The sequence below is a fragment of the Pleurodeles waltl genome, chromosome 10 (genome assembly GCF_031143425.1).
Source record: "Pleurodeles waltl isolate 20211129_DDA chromosome 10, aPleWal1.hap1.20221129, whole genome shotgun sequence".
Taxonomy (NCBI): domain Eukaryota; kingdom Metazoa; phylum Chordata; class Amphibia; order Caudata; family Salamandridae; genus Pleurodeles; species Pleurodeles waltl.
This window is the reverse complement of record NC_090449.1, coordinates 8,757,470-8,782,553: the sequence shown is the minus strand read 5'-3', so window position 1 is coordinate 8,782,553 and position 25,084 is coordinate 8,757,470. Positions and strand designations below refer to the sequence as shown.

At 49.5% G+C, this 25,084-nt stretch overlaps 1 protein-coding gene across 1 annotated transcript in view; it reads left to right on the top strand.

The window, feature by feature from the left end:
• The window catches only part of PHF8 (PHD finger protein 8), a 124,968-nt gene that overhangs the window by 64,149 nt on the left and 35,735 nt on the right, over window positions 1-25,084 (top strand). The window contains exons 19-20 of the mRNA XM_069209343.1: window positions 14,011-14,120; window positions 14,449-14,785. Of these exons, the coding sequence (XP_069065444.1) occupies window positions 14,011-14,120; window positions 14,449-14,785 (447 nt within the window). The remainder of the gene's footprint in view (window positions 1-14,010; window positions 14,121-14,448; window positions 14,786-25,084) is intronic.

Genomic DNA, 25,084 nt, shown 5'->3' with positions numbered 1-25,084 from the left:
GGGTGCAGTGTAGGAACAGGCGTCGGGTTCGCAATGTTAGTCTATGAGAGATCTCGGGATCTCTTCAGCGCTGCAGGCAGGCAAGGGGGGGATTCCTCGGGGAAACCTCCACTTGGGTAAGGGAGAGGGACTCCTGGGGGTCACTTCTCCAGTGAAAGTCCGGTCCTTCAGGTCCTGGGGGCTGCGGGTGCAGGGTCTCTCCCAGGCGTCGGGACTTTAGGTTCAAAGAGTCGCGGTCAGGGGAAGCCTCGGGATTCCCTCTGCAGGCGGCGCTGTGGGGGCTCAGGGGGGACAGGTTTTGGTACTCACAGTATCAGAGTAGTCCTGGGGTCCCTCCTGAGGTGTTGGATCGCCACCAGCCGAGTCGGGGTCGCCGGGTGCAGTGTTGCAAGTCTCACGCTTCTTGCGGGGAGCTTGCAGGGTTCTTTAAAGCTGCTGGAAACAAAGTTGCAGCTTTTCTTGGAGCAGGTCCGCTGTCCTCGGGAGTTTCTTGTCTTTTCGAAGCAGGGGCAGTCCTCAGAGGATGTCGAGGTCGCTGGTCCCTTTGGAAGGCGTCGCTGGAGCAGGATCTTTGGAAGGCAGGAGACAGGCCGGTGAGTTTCTGGAGCCAAGGCAGTTGTCGTCTTCTGGTCTTCCTCTGCAGGGGTTTTCAGCTAGGCAGTCCTTCTTCTTGTAGTTGCAGGAATCTAATTTTCTAGGGTTCAGGGTAGCCCTTAAATACTAAATTTAAGGGCGTGTTTAGGTCTGGGGGGTTAGTAGCCAATGGCTACTAGCCCTGAGGGTGGGTACACCCTCTTTGTGCCTCCTCCCAAGGGGAGGGGGTCACAATCCTAACCCTATTGGGGGAATCCTCCATCTGCAAGATGGAGGATTTCTAAAAGTCAGAGTCACCTCAGCTCAGGACACCTTAGGGGCTGTCCTGACTGGCCAGTGACTCCTCCTTGTTTCTTTCTTTGTTCCCTCCAGCCTTGCCGCCAAAAGTGGGGGCCGTGGCCGGAGGGGGCGGGCAACTCCACTAAGCTGGAGTGCCCTGCTGGGTTGTGACAAAGGGGTGAGCCTTTGAGGCTCACCGCCAGGTGTTACAGCTCCTGCCTGGGGGAGGTGTTAGCATCTCCACCCAGTGCAGGCTTTGTTACTGGCCTCAGAGTGACAAAGGCACTCTCCCCATGGGGCCAGCAACATGTCTCTAGTGTGGCAGGCTGCTGGAACTAGTCAGCCTACACAGACAGTCGGTTAAGTTTCAGGGGGCACCTCTAAGGTGCCCTCTGGGGTGTATTTTGCAATAAAATGTACACTGGCATCAGTATGCATTTATTGTGCTGAGAAGTTTGATACCAAACTTCCCAGTTTTCAGTGTAGCCACTATGGTGCTGTGGAGTTCGTGTTTGACAGACTCCCAGACCATATACTCTTATGGCTACCCTGCACTTACAATGTCTAAGGTTTTGTTTAGACACTGTAGGGGCACAGTGCTCATGCACTGGTACCCTCACCTATGGTATAGTGCACCCTGCCTTAGGGCTGTAAGGCCTGCTAGAGGGGTGTCTTACCTATACTGCATAGGCAGTGAGAGGCTGGCATGGCACCCTGAGGGGAGTGCCATGTCGACTTACTCGTTTTGTCCTCACTAGCACACACAAGCTGGCAAGCAGTGTGTCTGTGCTGAGTGAGAGGTCTCCAGGGTGGCATAAGACATGCTGCAGCCCTTAGAGACCTTCCTTGGCATCAGGGCCCTTGGTACTAGAAGTACCAGTTACAAGGGACTTATCTGGATGCCAGGGTCTGCCAATTGTGGATACAAAAGTACAGGTTAGGGAAAGAACACTGGTGCTGGGGCCTGGTTGGCAGGCCTCAGCACACTTTCAATTGTAAACATAGCATCAGCAAAGGCAAAAAGTCAGGGGGCAACCATGCCAAGGAGGCATTTCCTTACACAACCCCCCCCAAACGAAAGAGGATGAGACTAACCTTTCCCAAGAGAGTCTTCATTTTCTAAGTGGAAGAACCTGGAAAGGCCATCTGCATTGGCATGGGCAGTCCCAGGTCTGTGTTCCACTATAAAGTCCATTCCCTGTAGGGAGATGGACCACCTCAACAGTTTAGGATTTTCACCTTTCATTTGCATCAGCCATTTGAGAGGTCTGTGGTCAGTTTGAACTAGGAAGTGAGTCCCAAAGAGGTATGGTCTCAACTTCTTCAGGGACCAAACCACAGCAAAGGCCTCCCTCTCAATGGCACTCCAACGCTGCTCCCTGGGGAGTAACCTCCTGCTAATGAAAGCAACAGGCTGGTCAAGGCCATCATCATTTGTTTGGGACAAAACTGCCCCTATCCCATGTTCAGAGGCATCAGTCTGCACAATGAACTGCTTAGAATAATCTGGAGCTTTTAGAACTGGTGCTGAGCACATTGCTTGTTTCAGGGTGTCAAAGGCCTGTTGGCATTCTACAGTCCAGTTCACTTTCTTGGGCATTTTCTTGGAGGTGAGTTCAGTGAGGGCTGTCACAATGGATCCATATCCCTTCACAAACCTCCTGTAATACCCAGTCAAGCCAAGGAATGCCCTGACTTGAGTCTGGGTTTTTGGAGCTACCCAGTCCAGAATAGTCTGGATCTTGGGTTGGAGTGGCTGAACTTGGCCTCCACCTACAAGGTGGCCCAAGTAAACCACAGTTCCCTGCCCTATCTGGCATTTGGATGCCTTGATAGAGAGGCCTGCAGATTGCAGAGCCTTCAAAACCTTCTTCAGGTGGACCAGGTGATCCTGCCAGGTGGAGCTAAAGACAGCAATATCATCAAGATAAGCTGTGCTAAAGGACTCCAAGCCAGCAAGGACTTGATTCACCAACCTTTGGAAGGTGGCAGGGGCATTCTTTAAACCAAAGGGCATAACAGTAAACTGATAATGCCCATCAGGTGTGGAGAATGCTGTTTTCTCTTTTGCTCCAGGTGCCATTTTTATTTGCCAGTACCCTGCTGTCAAGTCAAAGGTACTTAAGAATTTGGCAGCACCTAATTTGTCTATGAGCTCATCAGCTCTTGGGATTGGATGAGCATCTGTCTTGGTGACAGAATTGAGCCCTCTGTAGTCCACACAAAACCTCATCTCTTTCTTTCCATCTTTGGTGTGAGGTTTGGGGACTAAGACCACTGGGCTAGCCCAGGGGCTGTCAGAGCGCTCAATTACTCCCAATTCCAGCATCTTGTGGACTTCCACCTTGATGCTTTCCTTAACATGGTCCGACTGTCTAAAGATTTTGTTCTTGACAGGCATGCTGTCTCCTGTGTCCACATCATGGGTACACAGGTGTGTCTGACCAGGGGTTAAGGAGAAGAGTTCAGGAAACTGTTGTAGGACTCTCCTACAATCAGCTTGCTGTTGGCCAGAGAGGGTGTCTGAGTAGATCACTCCATCTACTGTGCCATCTTTTGGGTCTGATGACAGAAGGTCAGGGAGAGGTTCACTCTCTGCCTCCTGATCCTCATCTGTTACCATCAACAGATTGACATCAGCCCTGTCATGGAAGAGCTTAAGGCGGTTCACATGGATCACCCTCTTGGGGCTCCTGCTTGTGCCCAGGTCCACCAGGTAGGTGACCTGACTCTTCCTTTCTAGTACTGGGTAAGGGCCACTCCATTTGTCCTGGAGTGCCCTGGGAGCCACAGGCTCCAGAACCCAGACTTTCTGCCCTGGTTGGAACTCAACCAGTGCAGCCTTTTGGTCATACCAAAACTTCTGGAGCTGTTGGCTGGCCTCAAGGTTTTTGGTTGCCTTTTCCATGTACTCTGCCATTCTAGAGCGAAGGCCAAGTACATAGTCCACTATGTCCTGTTTAGGCTCATGGAGAGGTCTCTCCCAGCCTTCTTTAACAAGGGCAAGTGGTCCCCTTACAGGATGACCAAACAGAAGTTCAAAGGGTGAGAATCCTACTCCCTTCTGTGGCACCTCTCTGTAAGCGAAAAGCAGACATGGCAAGAGGACATCCCATCTCCTTTTGAGCTTTTCTGGGAGCCCCATGATCATGCCTTTTAATGTCTTGTTGAATCTCTCAACCAAGCCATTAGTTTGGGGATGGTATGGTGTAGTGAATTTATAAGTCACTCCACACTCATTCCACATGTGCTTTAGGTATGCTGACATGAAGTTGGTACCTCTGTCAGACACCACCTCCTTAGGGAAACCCACTCTGGTAAAGATACCAATGAGGGCCTTGGCTACTGCAGGGGCAGTAGTCGACCTAAGGGGAATAGCTTCAGGATACCTGGTAGCATGATCCACTACTACCAGGATATACATATTTCCTGAGGCTGTGGGAGGTTCTAGTGGACCAACTATGTCCACACCCACTCTTTCAAAGGGAACCCCCACCACTGGAAGTGGAATGAGGGGGGCCTTTGGATGTCCACCTGTCTTACCACTGGCTTGACAGGTGGGGCAGGAGAGGCAAAACTCCTTAACCATGTTGGACATATTGGGCCAGTAGAAGTGGTTGACTAACCTCTCCCACGTCTTGGTTTGTCCCAAATGTCCAGCAAGGGGAATGTCATGGGCCAATGTTAGGATGAACTTCCTGAACAGCTGAGGCACTACCACTCTCCTAGTGGCACCAGGTTTGGGGTCTCTGGCCTCAGTGTACAGGAGTCCATCTTCCCAATAGACCCTATGCGTTCCATTTTTCTTGCCTTTGGACTCTTCAGCAGCTTGCTGCCTAAGGCCTTCAAGAGAGGGACAGGTTTCTTGTCCCTTACACAGCTCCTCCCTTGAGGGTCCCCCTGGGCCTAAGAGCTCAACCTGATAAGGTTCAAGCTCCAAAGGCTCAGTTCCCTCAGAGGGCAGAACTTCTTCCTGAGAAGAGAGGTTCCCTTTCTTTTGCTGTGTTGTAGTTGGTTTCCCAACTGACTTTACTGTTCTCTTGGTAGGCTGGGCCATTCTTCCAGACTCCAGCTCTACTTGTTCACCCTGTGCCTTGCATTGTGCTCTTGTTTTCACACACATCAGTTCAGGGATACCCAGCATTGCTGCATGGGTTTTTAGCTCTACCTCAGCCCATGCTGAGGACTCCAGGTCATTTCCAAGCAGACAGTCCACTGAGATATTTGAGGAGACCACCACCTGTTTCAGGCCATTGACCCCTCCCCATTCTAAAGTAACCATTGCCATGGGATGTACTTTTCTCTGATTGTCAGCGTTGGTGACTGTGTAAGTTTTTCCAGTCAGGTATTGGCCAGGGGAAACCAGTTTCTCTGTCACCATGGTGACACTGGCACCTGTATCCCTCAGGCCCTCTATTCTAGTCCCATTAATTAAGAGTTGCTGTCTGTATTTTTGCATGTTAGGCGGCCAGACAGCTAGTGTGGCTAAATCCACCCCACCCTCAGAAACTAGAATAGCTTCAGTGTGGACCCTGATTTGCTCTGGGCACACTGTTGATCCCACTTGGAGACTAGCCATACCAGTGTTACCTGGATGGGAGTTTGGAGTGGAACCTTTCTTGGGACAGGCCTTGTCTCCAGTTTGGTGTCCATGCTGTTTACAGCTATGACACCAGGCCTTTTTGGGATCAAAGTTTTTACCCTTGTACCCATTGTTTTGTGAAGAGGCTCTGGGCCCACCCTCCTGTGCAGGTTTTTGGGGGCCTGTAGAAGACTCTTGTAAGGAAATGCCTCCTTGGCATGGTTGCCCCCTGACTTTTTGCCTTTGCTGATGCTATGTTTACAATTGAAAGTGTGCTGAGGCCTGCTAACCAGGCCCCAGCACCAGTGTTCTTTCCCTAACCTGTACTTTTGTATCCACAATTGGCAGACCCTGGCATCCAGATAAGTCCCTTGTAACTGGTACTTCTAGTACCAAGGGCCCTGATGCCAAGGAAGGTCTCTAAGGGCTGCAGCATGTCTTATGCCACCCTGGAGACCTCTCACTCAGCACAGACACACTGCTTGCCAGCTTGTGTGTGCTAGTGAGGACAAAACGAGTAAGTCGACATGGCACTCCCCTCAGGGTGCCATGCCAGCCTCTCACTGCCTATGCAGTATAGGTAAGACACCCCTCTAGCAGGCCTTACAGCCCTAAGGCAGGGTGCACTATACCATAGGTGAGGGTACCAGTGCATGAGCATGGTACCCCTACAGTGTCTAAACAAAACCTTAGACATTGTAAGTACAGGGTAGCCATAAGAGTATATGGTCTGGGAGTCTGTCAAACACGAACTCCACAGCACCATAATGGCTACACTGAAAACTGGGAAGTTTGGTATCAAACTTCTCAGCACAATAAATGCACACTGATGCCAGTGTACATTTTATTGTAAAATACACCACAGAGGGCACCTTAGAGGTGCCCCCTGAAACGTAACCGACTATCTGTGTAGGCTGACTAGTTTTAGCAGCCTGCCACAAACCGAGACATGTTGCTGGCCCCATGGGGAGAGTGCCTTTGTCACTCTGAGGCCAGTAACAAAGCCTGCACTGGGTGGAGATGCTAACACCTCTCCCAGGCAGGAATTGTCACACCTGGCGGTGAGCCTCAAAGGCTCACCTCCTTTGTGCCAACCCAGCAGGACACTCCAGCTAGTGGAGTTGCCCGCCCCCTCCGGCCAGGCCCCACTTTTGGCGGCAAGGCCGGAGAAAATAATGAGAATAACAAGGAGGAGTCACTGGCCAGTCAGGACAGCCCCTAAGGTGTCCTGAGCTGAGGTGACTCTAACTTTTAGAAATCCTCCATCTTGCAGATGGAGGATTCCCCCAATAGGGTTAGGATTGTGACCCCCTCCCCTTGGGAGGAGGCACAAAGAGGGTGTACCCACCCTCAGGGCTAGTAGCCATTGGCTACTAACCCCCCAGACCTAAACACGCCCTTAAATTTAGTATTTAAGGGCTACCCTGAACCCTAGAAAATTAGATTCCTGCAACTACAAGAAGAAGGACTGCCTAGCTGAAAACCCCTGCAGCGGAAGACCAGAAGACGACAACTGCCTTGGCTCCAGAAACTCACCGGCCTGTCTCCTGCCTTCCAAAGATCCTGCTCCAGCGACGCCTTCCAAAGGGACCAGCGACCTCGACATCCTCTGAGGACTGCCCCTGCTTCGAAAAGACAAGAAACTCCCGAGGACAGCGGACCTGCTCCAAGAAAAGCTGCAACTTTGTTTCCAGCAGCTCCAAAGAACCCTGCAAGCTCCCCGCAAGAAGCGTGAGACTTGCAACACTGCACCCGGCGACCCCGACTCGGCTGGTGGCGATCCAACACCTCAGGAGGGACCCCAGGACTACTCTGATACTGTGAGTACCAAAACCTGTCCCCCCTGAGCCCCCACAGCGCCGCCTGCAGAGGGAATCCCGAGGCTTCCCCTGACCGCGACTCTTTGAACCTAAAGTCCCGACGCCTGGGAGAGACCCTGCACCCGCAGCCCCCAGGACCTGAAGGACCGGACTTTCACTGGAGGAGTGACCCCCAGGAGTCCCTCTCCCTCGCCCAAGTGGAGGTTTCCCCGAGGAATCCCCCCCTTGCCTACCTGCAGCGCTGAAGAGATCCCGAGATCTCTCATAGACTAACATTGAAAACCCGACGCTTGTTTCTACACTGCACCCGGCCGCCCCCGCGCCGCTGAGGGTGAAATTTCTGTGTGGGCTTGTGTCCCCCCCGGTGCCCTACAAAACCCCCCTGGTCTGCCCTCCGAAGACGCGGGTACTTACCTGCAAGCCGACCGGAACCGGGGCACCCCCTTCTCTCCATTCTAGCCTATGTGTTTTGGGCACCACTTTGAACTCTGCACCTGACCGGCCCTGAGCTGCTGGTGTGGTGACTTTGGGGTTGCTCTGAACCCCCAACGGTGGGCTACCTTGGACCAAGAACTGAACCCTGTAAGTGTCTTACTTACCTGGTAAAACTAACAAAAACTTACCTCCCCTAGGAACTGTGAAAATTGCACTAAGTGTCCACTTTTAAACAGCTATTTGTGAATAACTTGAAAAGTATACATGCAATTTTGATGATTTGAAGTTCCTAAAGTACTTACCTGCAATACCTTTCGAATGAGATATTACATGTAGAATTTGAACCTGTGGTTCTTAAAATAAACTAAGAAAAGATATTTTTTCTATATAAAAACCTATTGGCTGGATTTGTCTCTGAGTGTGTGTACCTCATTTATTGTCTATGTGTATGTACAACAAATGCTTAACACTACTCCTTGGATAAGCCTACTGCTCGACCACACTACCACAAAATAGAGCATTAGTATTATCTCTTTTTACCACTATTTTACCTCTAAGGGGAACCCTTGGACTCTGTGCATGCTATTCCTTACTTTGAAATAGCACATACAGAGCCAACTTCCTACAACTCTTTACTATTTTTAGTTTTGGTTGTCTCATCACCCTTCCCCTGGGGAGTCTTTGTGACCCCTTTCTTTTGGTCACCCCCTGTTGAAGTCTTGGACACCCTTGTCTTGACCCAATGGTCCGCCTTCTTTCCCAATTCTTGGGGAGAAATTGGTCCTAGGTCTACCAGATGCTGATGCAGTTTATCATTGAAACAATTACTTAACAGGTGTTCTTTCACAAATAAATTGTACAGCCCATCATAATTACTTACACCACTGCCTTGAATCCAACCATCTAGTGTTTTCACTGAGTAGTCAACAAAGTCAACCCAGGTCTGGCTCGAGGATTTTTGAGCCCCCCTGAACCTAATCCTGTACTCCTCAGTGGAGAATCCAAAGCCCTCAATCAGGGTACCCTTCATGAGGTCATAAGATTCTGCATCTTTTCCAGAGAGTGTGAGGAGTCTATCCCTACACTTTCCAGTGAACATTTCCCAAAGGAGAGCACCCCAGTGAGATCTGTTCACTTTTCTGGTTACACAAGCCCTCTCAAAAGCTGTGAACCACTTGGTGATGTCATCACCATCTTCAAATTTTGTCACAATCCCTTTGGGGATTTTTAACATGTCAGGAGAATCTCTGACCCTATTTATATTGCTGCCACCATTGATGGGTCCTAGGCCCATCTCTTGTCTTTCCCTTTCTATGGCTAGGAGCTGTCTCTCTAAAGCCAATCTTTTGGCCATCCTGGCTAACAGGAGGTCATCTTCACTGAGAGCATCCTCAGTGATTTCAGAAATGTGGGACCCTCCTGTGAGGGACTCACTATTTCTGACTAACACAGTTGGAGACAGGACTTGAGGGGTCCTGTTCTCCCTATTTAGGACTGGAGGAGGGACATTGGCCTCCAAGTCACTAATTTCTTCCTCTGTGAGGTCATCATCAGAGGGGTTGGCTTTTTCAAACTCTGCCAACAGCTCCTGGAGCTGAATTTTGGTAGGTCTGGAGCCAATGGTTATTTTTTTGATATTACAGAGAGACCTTAGCTCCCTCATCTTAAGATGGAGGTAAGGTGTGGTGTCGAGTTCCACCACATTCATCTCTGTATCAGACATTATTTTGCTAAGAGTTGGAAGACTTTTTAAAGAATCTAAAACTGTTTCTAGAATCTAATTTCAAACTTTTAACAAACTTTTAAACTCTAAAAAGACAATGCTAAACAGGGACTTAACACACAAGGCCCTAGCAGGACTTTTAAGAATTTTGAAAAATTTCAAATTGCAAAAATCAATTTCTAATGACAATTTTGGAATTTGTCGTGTGATCAGGTATTGGCTGAGTAGTCCAGCAAATGCAAAGTCTTGTACCCCACCGCTGATCCACCAATGTAGGAAGTTGTCTCTGTATGTGCTATTTCAAAGTAAGGAATAGCATGCACAGAGTCCAAGGGTTCCCCTTAGAGGTAAGATAGTGGCAAAAAGAGATAATACTAATGCTCTATTTTGTGGTAGTGTGGTCGAGCAGTAGGCTTATCCAAGGAGTAGTGTTAAGCATTTGTTGTACATACACATAGACAATAAATGAGATACACACACTCAGAGACAAATCCAGCCAATAGGTTTTTATATAGAAAAATATCTTTTCTTAGTTTATTTTAAGAACCACAGGTTCAAATTCTACATGTAATATCTCATTCGAAAGGTATTGCAGGTAAGTACTTTAGGAACTTCAAATCATCAAAATTGCATGTATACTTTTCAAGTTATTCACAAATAGCTGTTTTAAAAGTGGACACTTAGTGCAATTTTCACAGTTCCTAGGGGAGGTAAGTATTTGTTAGGTTAACCAGGTAAGTAAGACACTTACAGGGCTTAGTTCTTGGTCCAAGGTAGCCCACCGTTGGGGGTTCAGAGCAACCCCAAAGTCACCACACCAGCAGCTCAGGGCCGGTCAGGTGCAGAGTTCAAAGTGGTGCCCAAAACACATAGGCTAGAATGGAGAGAAGGGGGTGCCCCGGTTCCGGTCTGCTTGCAGGTAAGTACCCGCGTCTTCGGAGGGCAGACCAGGGGGGTTTTGTAGGGCACCGGGGGGGACACAAGTCCACACAGAAATTTCACCCTCAGCAGCGCGGGGGCGGCCGGGTGCAGTGTAGGAACAGGCGTCGGGTTCGCAATGTTAGTCTATGAGAGATCTCGGGATCTCTTCAGCGCTGCAGGCAGGCAAGGGGGGGATTCCTCGGGGAAACCTCCACTTGGGTAAGGGAGAGGGACTCCTGGGGGTCACTTCTCCAGTGAAAGTCCGGTCCTTCAGGTCCTGGGGGCTGCGGGTGCAGGGTCTCTCCCAGGCGTCGGGACTTTAGGTTCAAAGAGTCGCGGTCAGGGGAAGCCTCGGGATTCCCTCTGCAGGCGGCGCTGTGGGGGCTCAGGGGGGACAGGTTTTGGTACTCACAGTATCAGAGTAGTCCTGGGGTCCCTCCTGAGGTGTTGGATCGCCACCAGCCGAGTCGGGGTCGCCGGGTGCAGTGTTGCAAGTCTCACGCTTCTTGCGGGGAGCTTGCAGGGTTCTTTAAAGCTGCTGGAAACAAAGTTGCAGCTTTTCTTGGAGCAGGTCCGCTGTCCTCGGGAGTTTCTTGTCTTTTCGAAGCAGGGGCAGTCCTCAGAGGATGTCGAGGTCGCTGGTCCCTTTGGAAGGCGTCGCTGGAGCAGGATCTTTGGAAGGCAGGAGACAGGCCGGTGAGTTTCTGGAGCCAAGGCAGTTGTCGTCTTCTGGTCTTCCTCTGCAGGGGTTTTCAGCTAGGCAGTCCTTCTTCTTGTAGTTGCAGGAATCTAATTTTCTAGGGTTCAGGGTAGCCCTTAAATACTAAATTTAAGGGCGTGTTTAGGTCTGGGGGGTTAGTAGCCAATGGCTACTAGCCCTGAGGGTGGGTACACCCTCTTTGTGCCTCCTCCCAAGGGGAGGGGGTCACAATCCTAACCCTATTGGGGGAATCCTCCATCTGCAAGATGGAGGATTTCTAAAAGTCAGAGTCACCTCAGCTCAGGACACCTTAGGGGCTGTCCTGACTGGCCAGTGACTCCTCCTTGTTTCTTTCTTTGTTCCCTCCAGCCTTGCCGCCAAAAGTGGGGGCCGTGGCCGGAGGGGGCGGGCAACTCCACTAAGCTGGAGTGCCCTGCTGGGTTGTGACAAAGGGGTGAGCCTTTGAGGCTCACCGCCAGGTGTTACAGCTCCTGCCTGGGGGAGGTGTTAGCATCTCCACCCAGTGCAGGCTTTGTTACTGGCCTCAGAGTGACAAAGGCACTCTCCCCATGGGGCCAGCAACATGTCTCTAGTGTGGCAGGCTGCTGGAACTAGTCAGCCTACACAGACAGTCGGTTAAGTTTCAGGGGGCACCTCTAAGGTGCCCTCTGGGGTGTATTTTGCAATAAAATGTACACTGGCATCAGTGTGCATTTATTGTGCTGAGAAGTTTGATACCAAACTTCCCAGTTTTCAGTGTAGCCACTATGGTGCTGTGGAGTTCGTGTTTGACAGACTCCCAGACCATATACTCTTATGGCTACCCTGCACTTACAATGTCTAAGGTTTTGTTTAGACACTGTAGGGGTACCATGCTCATGCACTGGTACCCTCACCTATGGTATAGTGCACCCTGCCTTAGGGCTGTAAGGCCTGCTAGAGGGGTGTCTTACCTATACTGCATAGGCAGTGAGAGGCTGGCATGGCACCCTGAGGGGAGTGCCATGTCGACTTACTCGTTTTGTCCTCACTAGCACACACAAGCTGGCAAGCAGTGTGTCTGTGCTGAGTGAGAGGTCTCCAGGGTGGCATAAGACATGCTGCAGCCCTTAGAGACCTTCCTTGGCATCAGGGCCCTTGGTACTAGAAGTACCAGTTACAAGGGACTTATCTGGATGCCAGGGTCTGCCAATTGTGGATACAAAAGTACAGGTTAGGGAAAGAACACTGGTGCTGGGGCCTGGTTGGCAGGCCTCAGCACACTTTCAATTGTAAACATAGCATCAGCAAAGGCAAAAAGTCAGGGGGCAACCATGCCAAGGAGGCATTTCCTTACACATCACTTCTCTAAGAGTGAGTGAAATTCAAGCATTTACCATACAAGAACCATTTGTTCAAATACACAAGAATAAAGTAGTTCTACGGACAAATCCAACATTTTTACCAAAAGTTATCTCACCGTTTCACTTGAATCAAACAGTAGAATTACCAGTGTTCTTCCCACAGCCAGATTCTGTAGCTGAAAGAGCACTACATACATTAGACATCAAAAGAGCGCTAATGTACTACATTGACAGAACAAAACTAATTCGAAAAACAAAACAATTATTTATAGCTTTTCAAAAACCTCATACAGGAAATCCAATTTCAAAACAAGGCATTGCTAGATGGATAGTTAAGTGTATTCAAACCTGCTATCTTAAAGCAAAGAGAGAGCTGCCTATTACACCAAAGGCACACTCAACCAGAAAGAAAGGTGCTACCATGGCCTTTCTAGGAAATATTCCAATGAACGAAATATGTAAGGCAGCAACATGGTCTACGCCTCATACATTTCCCAAACACTACTGTGTAGATGCGTTAACTTCACAACAAGCCACAGTAGGTCAAGCTGTACTACGAACATTGTTTCAAACAACTTCAACTCCTACAGGCTGAACCACCGCTTTTGGGGAGATAACTGCTTACTAGTCTATGCACAGCATGTGTATCTGCAGCTACACATGCCATCGAACGGAAAATGTCACTTACCCAGTGTACATCTGTTCGTGGCATTAGTCGCTGCAGATTCACATGCGCCCACCCGCCTCCCCGGGAGCCTGTAGCCGTTTAGAAGTTTATCTTGAACATTTGTAAATTTGTAAATAGAGTACTTTAAACTTCATTATGTACATAGGTATTCACTCCATTTCATGGGCACTATTACTAGCATACACAACTCCTACCTCACCCTCTGCGGGGAAAACAATCGAAGATGGAGTCGACGCCCATGCGCAATGGAACAAAGGAGGAGGAGTCCCTCGGTCTCGTGACTCAAACACTTCTTCGAAGAAAAACAACTTGTAACACTCCGAGCCCAACACCAGATGGCGGGATGTGCACAGCATGTGAATCTGCAGCAACTAATGCCACGAACAGATGTACACTGGGTAAGTGACATTTTCCATATATATATATATATATATATATATATATATATATATATATATTTTTTTTTTAATTTAAATTCTTTTTATTGGCATTTCAAACAAGAAAGAAATTTGTAAAGTTGTGACATGGAATACGAGCGCAATTAAACTCCATATAGTGGCTATATACAGAAAATGAAATAAAAGGTTAATAAAGTGTATAAAAATAAAGTGGCTACATGTACAATTTAACATTTTTAAATGTACTGTAAGTTTCAAGGGATTTGAGACTGGAGGCACAAAATTAAATCCGTGTCCTCGGATTGATGTGTTGGAGCCGTGCAGGTGCATCAAGCAGAATATACTATTGACGATGTGTGGCTTCAATTGAATTTAGAAAAGCTCCAACCTTCTATTAAAAATGTGTTTTTTTTATTGATATTTGTCAAGGTTGGGAACCACTGCTCTAATCTTCCCCCTCCAATATCTAACAGAGCCAGGTAGGCAGAGTCTCTCATTGCTAACCTTTTGACCTGTTTTGTTTCAAGCCCGTGTGACCCCAACACTTCCGAAGCAGGAACGTCCAGTGCGGGAGGGGACGCGCGTGGCCTCTGTAGAGACCGGGCTAGCAGCAGCAGCTGCTAAGCTGTCACAGCAGGTACTTCTCTGGGGACACCACAGGGGCAATTGGGCTCATTTAAGGGGGTAGGGGTAAAGCACAGCATCTTTTGACGCTATCACTAAGCTCGAGTCCTGGTTTGTTCCTCTAAAGGTTCAGATTCACCCAGCGCATGTCTTTGTCTTCTGCTGCTATCTGAGCTTTCAGTGGGGAGCTGGAAGAGGGTTCCTTTTTGGGTGGGTTGTGATCTTCTGCTTGTGAATCCTGAGGGTTGATAGTCATCAAGTCTTACTTTCACATGCACAGCCTGCTTCTCTTTGGCTCTTTCCTTGCGTAATGTACCTATTGTCCGTGCCTTTTGTCGCAGGAGCTGCAGAGATCAGAACAGAGGAAACTTGTCCAGAAGAAGCCAGCCATTGTGGAAACTGAAAAGCTTCTGGAGGTAGAGGAAGAAGTTGAGGCAATGTTGGAGGAAGAGGATGAGGACGTGGAGGAAGAGGAGCAAACCACTCCTCTGCCAGCAGTGGTGCCAGAGTCTCCGCAGGAGGTGTTTGCTGGCAGCTTGGCCGATCACGAGTACACTGCTGGACCTAACATCTTTGGAATGGCACAAGTGAACCGTGGCACAACACCCATGGCCCCTGGTGTGTTTTTGACTCATCGGCGGCCTTCGTCATCCTCTCAAATCAGCCAGTCGTCACTAGGTGAGTATGTCAATGACCAGAGAATCCCAAACTCAGCTGCTCTCCCCCTGTGCTCCATTATCAGTCACCAGTAAACATGACTGTGCCGTTTTAGCACTCAGCCTTATGTGACACTGCTAGGTTAATTTTTACCCTTGAACCTTAGTACCAAGATTCACTGCTAATGGTGAAGGTATGACTGCCAGGCTTCAATAGTCATGTTTAGATAGGACAGACCGGGCTAAGTACTATTTCATGGGTGCATCTGACTGGTTTCAGTACTAACCCTTGGGTAGCACTGCCCAGTTTCTTTACTGACCCTTGGGTAGGCCTGTCCAGGTTCAGTACTCATTCACTGTTGAGTATGACTGCCCAGGTTTGATGCTCCTCCTTAGGCATGACTGATCAGCTCCAGTACTCACCCTTGGGTATGACTGGCCCATCACCAGTATTCTCCCTGGGGTATGTCTGGCCCCGTTCTTTTACACCTCCTTAGAGATGAATGCCGAGGTTTAGGACTTGCCCTCAGGCTGAGAAATCTCTCTGCACATCTTCGTAGCCTCTTGTACGATTCACCCTTGAGCACAGCACCCAAAACTGATATCAACTTGTTTGTGACTCGGAAACGTATTACTCCTGCCCACCCCACTTGACATCCCCATCAAATCTGTCTGGAAATGATTCTCTTTGCCCTCCGGGCTCACTCTCAGGCTCAGCGGATCCTTCTGTATAGTGTTCTCCAGCTTTCCTATAGCTCAGAGGCCCACGGGTCCCCTCCACCCCCACGAGGGCTAAATACATAACATTAACTTTACCGTAAAGAAATTCAGTATGTTAAAATGTGGAAGGTTGGACTCTCAAAAAATCCCAAGTACTGCTTGAACAAAGCTCTAACCTATCGGAACCTGCAAACACATGCTTGTACCTGCCAGGAACGGGGGCATCTGTTCCTAGGCCGCCACTCTGGAGCATTTTAAGTGGGCGTAACCCAATTAAGGGGAGCTTGAGGAAGGGAACTGTGCAGTATCTCAGCTTGCTAGGGTCTCTTATACTGTAACCTCTTGGGCTGTTTGTGGACAGAAGATCTGGTTTCACTGAAGACGAGGAGATGTTGGCGTGCCAAGTTTTCCATCTGCATCGCCTTGCGGAGAGAAGATGGAAACGTTGCTTGTAATCCTGAATGCAGCGGTGACGTGTGGGATCTCAGAGCACTTTTAGTGAGCGACAAACGGCCTGATTTAGAGTTTGGCGGATGGGGTTACTGCATCGATCCCGTTGTATCTTCTGGTGATCATAATACGGTGGACGGGATACCCGTCCCGGGGTAACCCATCCACCAGACTCTAAATCAGGCTTAAAACCTCTTCTGAGAAAATCTGTGTTCGGTGGCATGTGTAGCTGCAGACACACATGCTGTGCACAGTCCGCCGTCTGGTGTTGGGCTCGGAGTGTTACAAGTTGTTTTTCTTCGAAGAAGTCTTTTCGAGTCACAAGACCGAGGGACTCCTCCCACTTCGGTTCCATTGCGCATGGGCGTCGACTCCATCTTAGATTGTTTTTTTTCCGCCATCGGTTTCGGACGTGTTCCTTTTTGCTCCGTGTTTCGGGTCGGAAAGTTAGTCAGAATCTCGGAAAAAATCGTCGGTATTGTTTCGTTCGGTATCGGGTTAGTTAGAACAAATCGACACCGAATCTTGAAGAGCTCCGGTAGCCCTTCGGGGTAATTTCGATCATCCGTCGGGGCCTGGTCGGCCCGACCGCGTGCAACATCGAGACTGATGGAACGGACCCTGTAGGAAGTTGGCTCTGTATGTGCTATTTCAAAGTAAGGAATAGCATGCACAGAGTCCAAGGGTTCCCCTTAGAGGTAAAATAGTGGTAAAAAGAGATAATACTAATGCTCTATTTTGTGGTAGTGTGGTCGAGCAGTAGGCTTATCCAAGGAGTAGTGTTAAGCATTTGTTGTACATACACATAGACAATAAATGAGGTACACACACTCGGAGACAAATCCAGCCAATAGGTTTTGTAGAGAAAAATATATTTTCTTAGTTTATTTTAAGAACCACAGGTTCAAATTTAACATGTAATATCTTGTTTGAAAGGTATTGCAGGTAAGTACATTAGGAACTTTGAATCATTTCAATTGCATGTATACTTTTCAAGTTATTCACAAATAGCTATTTTAAAAGTGGACACAATGCAATTTTCACAGTTCCTGGGGGAGGTAAGTTTTTGTTAGTTTTACCAGGTAAGTACGACACTTACAGGGTTCAGTTCTTGGTCCAAGGTAGCCCACCGTTGGGGGTTCAGAGCAACCCCAAAGTTACCACACCAGCAGCTCAGGGCCGGTCAGGTGCAGAGTTCAAAGTGGTGCCCAAAACGCATAGGCTTCAATGGAGAGAAGGGGGTGCCCCGGTTCCAGTCTGCCAGCAGGTAAGTACCCGCGTGTAAAGAAATGGCTCCCTGTTGCAGTTACCCCCCACTTTTTGCCTGATACTGATGCTGACTTGACTGAGAAGTGTGCTGGGACCCTGCTAACCAGGCCCCAGCACCAGTGTTCCTTCACCTAAAATGTACCATTGTATCCACAATTGGCACACCCTGGCATTCAGATAAGTCCCTTGTAACTGGTACTTCTAGTACCAAGGGCCCTGATGCCAAGGAAGGTCTCTAAGGGCTGCAGCATGTCTTATGCCACCCTGGAGACCTCTCACTCAGCACAGACACACTGCTTGCCAGCTTGTGTGTGCTAGTGAGGACAAAACGAGTAAGTCGACATGGCACTCCCCTCAGGGTGCCATGCCAGCCTCTCACTGCCTATGCAGTATAGGTAAGACACCCCTCTAGCAGGCCTTACAGCCCTAAGGCAGGGTGCACTATACCATAGGTGAGGGTACCAGTGCATGAGCATGGTACCCCTATAGTGTCTAAACAAAACCTTAGACATTGTAAGTGCAGGGTAGCCATAAGAGTATATGGTCTGGGAGTCTGTCAAACACGAACTCCACAGCACCATAATGGCTACACTGAAAACTGGGAAGTTTGGTATCAAACTTCTCAGCACAATAAATGCACACTGATGCCAGTGTACATTTTATTGTAAAATACACCCCAGAGGGCACCTTAGAGGTGCCCCCTGAAACTTAACCGACTGTCTGTGTAGGCTGACTAGTTCCAGCAGCCTGCCACACCAGAGACATGTTGCTGGCCCCATGGGGAGAGTGCCTTTGTCACTCTGAGGCCAGTAACAAAGCCTGCACTGGGTGGAGATGCTAACACCTCCCCCAGGCAAGAGCTGTGACACCTGGCGGTGAGCCTCAAAGGCTCACCCCTTTGTCACCGCCCAGCAGGGCACTCCAGCTTAGTGGAGTTGCCCGCCCCCTCCGGCCACGGCCCCCACTTTTGGCGGCAAGGCTGGAGGGAACAAAGAAAGCAACAAGGAGGAGTCACTGGCCAGTCAGGACAGCCCCTAAGGTGTCCTGAGCTGAAGTGACTCTAACTTTTAGAAATCCTCCATCTTGCAGATGGAGGATTCCCCCAATAGGGTTAGGATTGTGACCCCCTCCCCTTGGGAGGAGGCACAAAGAGGGTGTACCCACCCTCGGGGCTAGTAGCCATTGGCTACTAACCCCCCAGACCTAAACACGCCCTTAAATTTAGTATTTAAGGGCTACCCTGAACCCTAGAAAATCAGATTCCTGCAACTACAAGAAGAAGGACTGCCTAGCTGAAAACCCCTGCAGAGGAAGACCAGAAGACGACAACTGCCTTGGCTCCAGAAACTCACCGGCCTGTCTCCTGCCTTCCAAAGAACTCTGCTCCAGCGACGCCTTCCAAGGGACCAGCGACCTCTGACTCCTCTGAGGACTGCCCTGCTTCGAAAAAGACAAGAAACTCCCGAGGACAGCGGACCTGCTCCAAAAAGACTGCAACTTTGTTTCAAGAAGCAGCTTTAAAGAACCCTGCAACTCCCCGCAAGAAGCGTGAGACTTGCAACACTGCACCCGGCGACCCCGACTCGGCTGGTGGAGAACCAACACCTCAGGGAGGACCCCCGGACTACTCTACGACTGTGAGTACCAAAACCTGTCCCCCCTGAGCCCCCACAGCGCCGCCTGCAGAAGGAATCCCGAGGCTTCCCCTGACCGCGACTCTCTGAAACCTAAGTCCCGACGCCTGGAAAAGACCCTGCACCCGCAGCCCCCAGGACCTGAAGGACCGGACTTTCACTGGAGAAGTGACCCCCAGGAGTCCCTCTCCCTTGCCCAAGTGGAGGTTTCCCCGAGGAAGCCCCCCCTTGCCTGCCTGCAGCGCTGAAGAGATCCGTTGATCTCTCATAGACTAACATTGCAAACCCGACGCTTGTTTCTACACTGCACCCGGCCGCCCCCGCTCTGCTGAGGGTGAAATTTCTGTGTGGACTTGTGTCCCCCCCGGTGCCCTACAAAACCCCCCTGGTCTGCCCTCCGAAGACGCGGGTACTTACCTGCACGCAGACCGGAACCGGGGCACCCCCTTCTCTCCATTCTAGCCTATGTGTTTTGGGCACCACTTTGAACTCTGCACCTGACCGGCCCTGAGCTGCTGGTGTGGTGACTTTGGGGGTTGCTCTGAACCCCCAACGGTGGGCTACCTTGGACCAAGAACTGAACCCTGTAAGTGTCTTACTTACCTGGTAAAACTAACCAAAACTTACCTCCCCTAGGAACTGTGAAAATTGCACTAAGTGTCCACTTTTAAAATAGCTATTTGCCAATAACTTGAAAAGTATACATGCAATTTTTATGATTTAAAGTTCCTAAAGTACTTACCTGCAATACCTTTCGAATGAGATATTACATGTAGAATTTGAACCTGTGGTTCTTAAAATAAACTAAGAAAAGATATTTTTCTATATAAAAACCTATTGGCTGGATTTGTCTCTGAGTGTGTGTACCTCATTTATTGTCTTGTGTATGTACAACAAATGCTTAACACTACTCCTTGGATAAGCCTACTGCTCGACCACACTACCACAAAATAGAGCATTAGTATTATCTATTTTTACCACTATTTTACCTCTAAGGGGAACCCTTGGACTCTGTGCATGCTATTCCTTACTTTGAAATAGCACATACAGAGCCAACTTCCTACACCGCGTCTTCGGAGGGCAGACCAGGGGGGTTTTGTAGGGCACCGGGGGGGGACAAGCCCACACAGAAATTTCACCCTCAGCAGCGCGGGGGCGGCCGGGTGCAGTGTTAGAACAAGCGTCGGGTTCGCAATGGAAGTCAATGAGAGATCAAGGGATCTCTTCAGCGCTGCAGGCAGGCAAGGGGGGGCTTCCTCGGGGAAACCTCCACTTGGGCAAGGGAGAGGGACTCCTGGGGGTCACTTCTGCAGTGAAAGTCCGGTCCTTCAGGTCCTGGGGGCTGCGGGTGCAGGGTCTTTTCCAGGCGTCGGGACTTAGGTTTCAGAGAGTCGCGGTCAGGGGAAGCCTCGGGATTCCCTCTGCAGGCGGCGCTGTGGGGGCTCTTGGGGGACAGGTTTTGGTACTCACAGTCGTAGAGTAGTCCGGGGGTCCTCCCTGAGGTGTTGGTTCTCCACCAGCCGAGTCGGGGTCGCCGGGTGCAGTGTTGCAAGTCTCACGCTTCTTGCGGGGAGATTGCAGGGTTCTTTAAAGCTGCTCCTTTGGATAAAGTTGCAGTCTTTTTGGAGCAGGTCCGCTGTCCTCGGGAGTTTCTTGTCGTCGTCGAAGCAGGGCAGTCCTCAGAGGATTCAGAGGTCGCTGGTCCCTTTGGAAGGCGTCGCTGGAGCAGAGTTCTTTGGAAGGCAGGAGACAGGCCGGTGAGTTTCTGGAGCCAAGGCAGTTGTTGTCTTCTGGTCTTCCTCTGCAGGGGTTTTCAGCTAGGCAGTCCTTCTTGTTGTTGCAGGAATCTAGTTTCTAGGTTCAGGGAGAGCCCTTAAATACTAAATTTAAGGGCGTGTTTAGGTCTGGGGGGGTTAGTAGCCAATGGCTACTAGCCCTGAGGGTGGGTACACCCTCTTTGTGCCTCCTCCCAAGGGGAGGGGGTCACATCCCTAATCCTATTGGGGGAATCCTCCATCTGCAAGATGGAGGATTTCTAAAAGTTAGAGTCACCTCAGCTCAGGACACCTTAGGGGCTGTCCTGACTGGCCAGTGACTCCTCCTTGTTATTCTCATTATTTTCTCCGGCCTTGCCGCCAAAAGTGGGGGCCGGGGCCGGAGGGGGCGGGCAACTCCACTAGCTGGAGTGTCCTGCGGTGCTGTGACAAAGGGGTGAGCCTTTGAGGCTCACCGCCAGGTGTTACAGCTCCTGCCTGGGGGAGGTGTTAGCATCTCCACCCAGTGCAGGCTTTGTTACTGGCCTCAGAGTGACAAAGGCACTCTCCCCATGGGGCCAGCAACATGTCTCTAGTGTGGCAGGCTGCTGGAACCAGTCAGCCTACACAGATAGTCTGTTAAGTTTCAGGGGGCACCTCTAAGGTGCCCTCTGTGGTGTGTTTTACAATAAAATGTACACTGGCATCAGTGTGCATTTATTGTGCTGAGAAGTTTGATACCAAACTTCCCAGTTTTCAGTGTAGCCATTATGGTGCTGTGGAGTTCGTGTAAAACAGACTCCCAGACCATATACTCTTATGGCTACCCTGCACTTACAATGTCTAAGGTTTTGCTTAGACACTGTAGGGGCACAGTGCTCATGCACTGGTACCCTCACCTATGGTATAGTGCACCCTGCCTTAGGGCTGTAAGGCCTGCTAGAGGGGTGTCTTACCTATACTGCATAGGCAGTGAGAGGCCGGCATGGCACCCTGAGGGGAGTGCCATGTCGACTTACTCATTTTGTTCTCACTAGCACACACAAGCTGGTAAGCAGTGTGTCTGTGCTGAGTGAGGGGTCTCTAGGGTGGCATAATACATGCTGCAGCCCTTAGAGACCTTCCCTGGCATCAGGGCGCTTGGTACCAGAGGTACCAGTTACAAGGGACTTATCTGGATGCCAGGGTGTGCCAATTGTGGAATCAAAAGTACAGGTTAGGGAAAGAACACTGGTGCTGGGGCCTGGTTAGCAGGCCTCAGCACACTTTCAATTCAAAACATAGCATCAGCAAAGGCAAAAAGTCAGGGGGTAACCATGCCAAGGAGGCATTTCCTTACAGACCCCGTTCCGATTCTGTCCTAAATGCCATAATAAATATCCTTATACGGATCAACATTTGGTCTGTAACTTGTGCCTGTCCCCCGAGCACAAGGAGGATACGTGCGAAGCCTGTCGCGCGTTTCGGTCGAGAAAAACACTCAGGGACCGAAGAGCCAGGAGGTTGCAGATGTCGTCCACGCCGACAGGACAACAACGGTTCGAGGAGGAGGAAGAAGAAACTTTCACCATCCACGAGTCGGATTCCGAAGAATTCGACGTCAAAGAACAACCAACCGTGACTAAGACGTCGAAACAAAAGTCACACGAAAAGACTGACAAAGCCTAGGGGACGCCACCGCCAACAGGCCATGGCTTAACCCGGAAAGTAGGTGACCGTCCATCGGCACCGAAAAAGGGCGAGCTGCTGTCGAAGTCATCCGACTCCGGTCGAGATACAGGCACGCAGCAATCTCGGGACCGAGAGTGTGACGCAGAAAAAATTTGGTAGCGGCACCGAAGTTGGTCGGCACCGAGAGGGCACGACGCCGAAAAGAAAAAAGATCTTGTCGGAGCCGAAAAAATCCAGAGACACGGTTTCGGTGCCGAAACAGCCGGCAACTGAACCGAAAACTGGTTCCTACTCAGAGGAACAAGGACTGTCCTCTCAACTAAAAAAACACAGATTTGAGGAGGAATTACAAACCATAGAGCCAGATCACACGCAAAAGCGGATCTTTATTCAAAAGGATACAGGGAAGATCAGCACTCTTCCCCCAATCAAAAGGAAAAGGAAACTTGACTTCCAGCAAGGAGACAAGCAACCACAAGCAAAGGTGGTAAAGAAGGTAACTCCACCACCCTCTCCACCACCATCACCTCATGCATCACCGGCACAAACTCCACCATTAACACACTCACCAGCTCATACCACAATGAGCCAGGATGATCCGGATGCATGGGACCTCTACGACGCTCCAGTATCGGACAATAGCCCGGAGTCGTACCCAACTAAACCATCACCACCTGAGGACAGTACATCATATGCACAGGTGGTAGCTAGGGCAGCCGAATTCCATAATGTATCGCTACATTCGGAGCCTATTGAGGATGACTTCCTCTTTAACACCCTGTCCTCCACCCATAGCCATTATCAAAGCCTTCCCATGCTCCCAGGAATGCTAAGGCACTCGAAACAGATATTTCAGGAGCCAGTTAAAAGCAGAGCCATAACTCCAAGGGTGGAGAAAAAATACAAGGCACCGCCCACAGACCCTGTTTTTATTACATCACAACTGACACCAGACTCAGTAGTTGTGGGGGCAGCTCGTAAGAGAGCCAACTCGCATACATCAGTCGACGCACCACCTCCGGACACAGAGAGCCGCAAATTTGATGCAGCGGGAAAAAGGGTTGCAGCACAAGCGGCAAATCAGTGGCGCATCGCCAACTCACAAGCACTCCTGACGAGATACGACAGGGCTCATTGGGATGAGATGCAACATCTCATCGAACACCTCCCCAAAGAGTTCCAAAAACGAGCGCAACAGGTGGTGGGAGAGGGACAAAGTATCTTGAACAATCAGATACGGTCTTCCATGGATGCAGCGGATACAGCTGCAAGGACCATAAATACTGCAGTCACGATAAGGAGGCACGCATGGCTGCGCACATCTGGGTTCAAACCCGAAATACAAAAGGCTGTGCTCAATATGCCGTTTAATGAACAGCAATTGTTTGGGCCGGAGGTCGACACTGCAATTGAAAAATTTAAAAAGGACACCGATACAGCCAAAGCCATGGGCGCACTCTACTCCCCGCAGGGCAGAGGCACATTTGGCACATTTCGTAAAACAACTTTTAGGGGAGGGTTTCGAGGTCAACCCACAGAAACCAGCACCTCACAAGTAAGACCACCTACCTACCAGGGACAATATCAAAGGGGAGGTTTTCGGGGACAATACAGAGGGGGCCAATTCCCAAGAAACCGGGGAAAATTTCAAGGTCCCAAAACCCCTCAAAATAAACAGTGACTCACAAGTCACACAACCCCTTCACACAACACCAGTGGGGGGAAGACTAAGCCAGTTCTAAAAATCTTGGGAGGAAATAACAACAGACACTTGGGTCTTAGCAATTATCCAACATGGTTATTGCATAGAATTTCTCCAACTCCCTCCAAACGTCCCACCGAAAACACACAATATGTCAAAACAGCATATAGACCTTCTAGGACTAGAAGTTCAAGCATTACTGCAAAAGGACGCAATAGAATTAGTACCAAGTCGACAAAAGAACACAGGAGTTTACTCACTGTACTTTCTAATACCAAAAAAGGACAAAACTCTAAGACTAATACTAGATCTCAGAACACTAAACACCTACATCAAATCAGACCACTTTCACATGGTCACATTACAAGACGTAAAAATTAGATCTAAAAGATGCGTATTTCCATATACCGATACATCCTTCGCACAGGAAATACCTAAGGTTCGTATTCAAGGGAATACATTACCAATTCAAAGTGTTGCCATTCGGAATAACAACTGCGCCAAGAGTCTTTACAAAATGCCTAGCAGTAGTAGCTGCACATATCAGAAGGCAGCAAATACACGTTTTCCCTTACTTAGACGACTGGTTAATCAAGACCAACACGCTAACAAAGTGTTCACATCACACAAATTATGTTATACAAACCCTTCACAAGCTGGATTTCTCCATCAACTACGCAAAGTCACACCTTTTGCCGTGTCAAACACAGCAATACTTAGGAGCGACAATCAACACAACAAAAGGGATAGCCACTCCAAGTCCACAAAGGGTTCAAACGTTTCACAAGGTAATACAGGCCATGTATCCAACACAAAAGATACAAGCAAAAATAGTATTAAAACTCCTAGGCATAATGTCTTCATGCATAGCCATTGTCCCATACGCAAGGTTGCACATGCGGCCCTTACAACAGTGCCTAGCATCACAATGGTCACAGGCACAGGGTCAACTTCTAGATCTGGTGTTGATAGACCGCCAAACATACATCTCGCTTCTATGGTGGAACAGTACAAATTTAAACAAAGGGCGGCCTTTCCAAGACCCAGTGCCAACATACGTTATAACAACGGATGCTTCCATGACAGGGTGTGGAGCACACCTCAATCAACACAGCATCCAA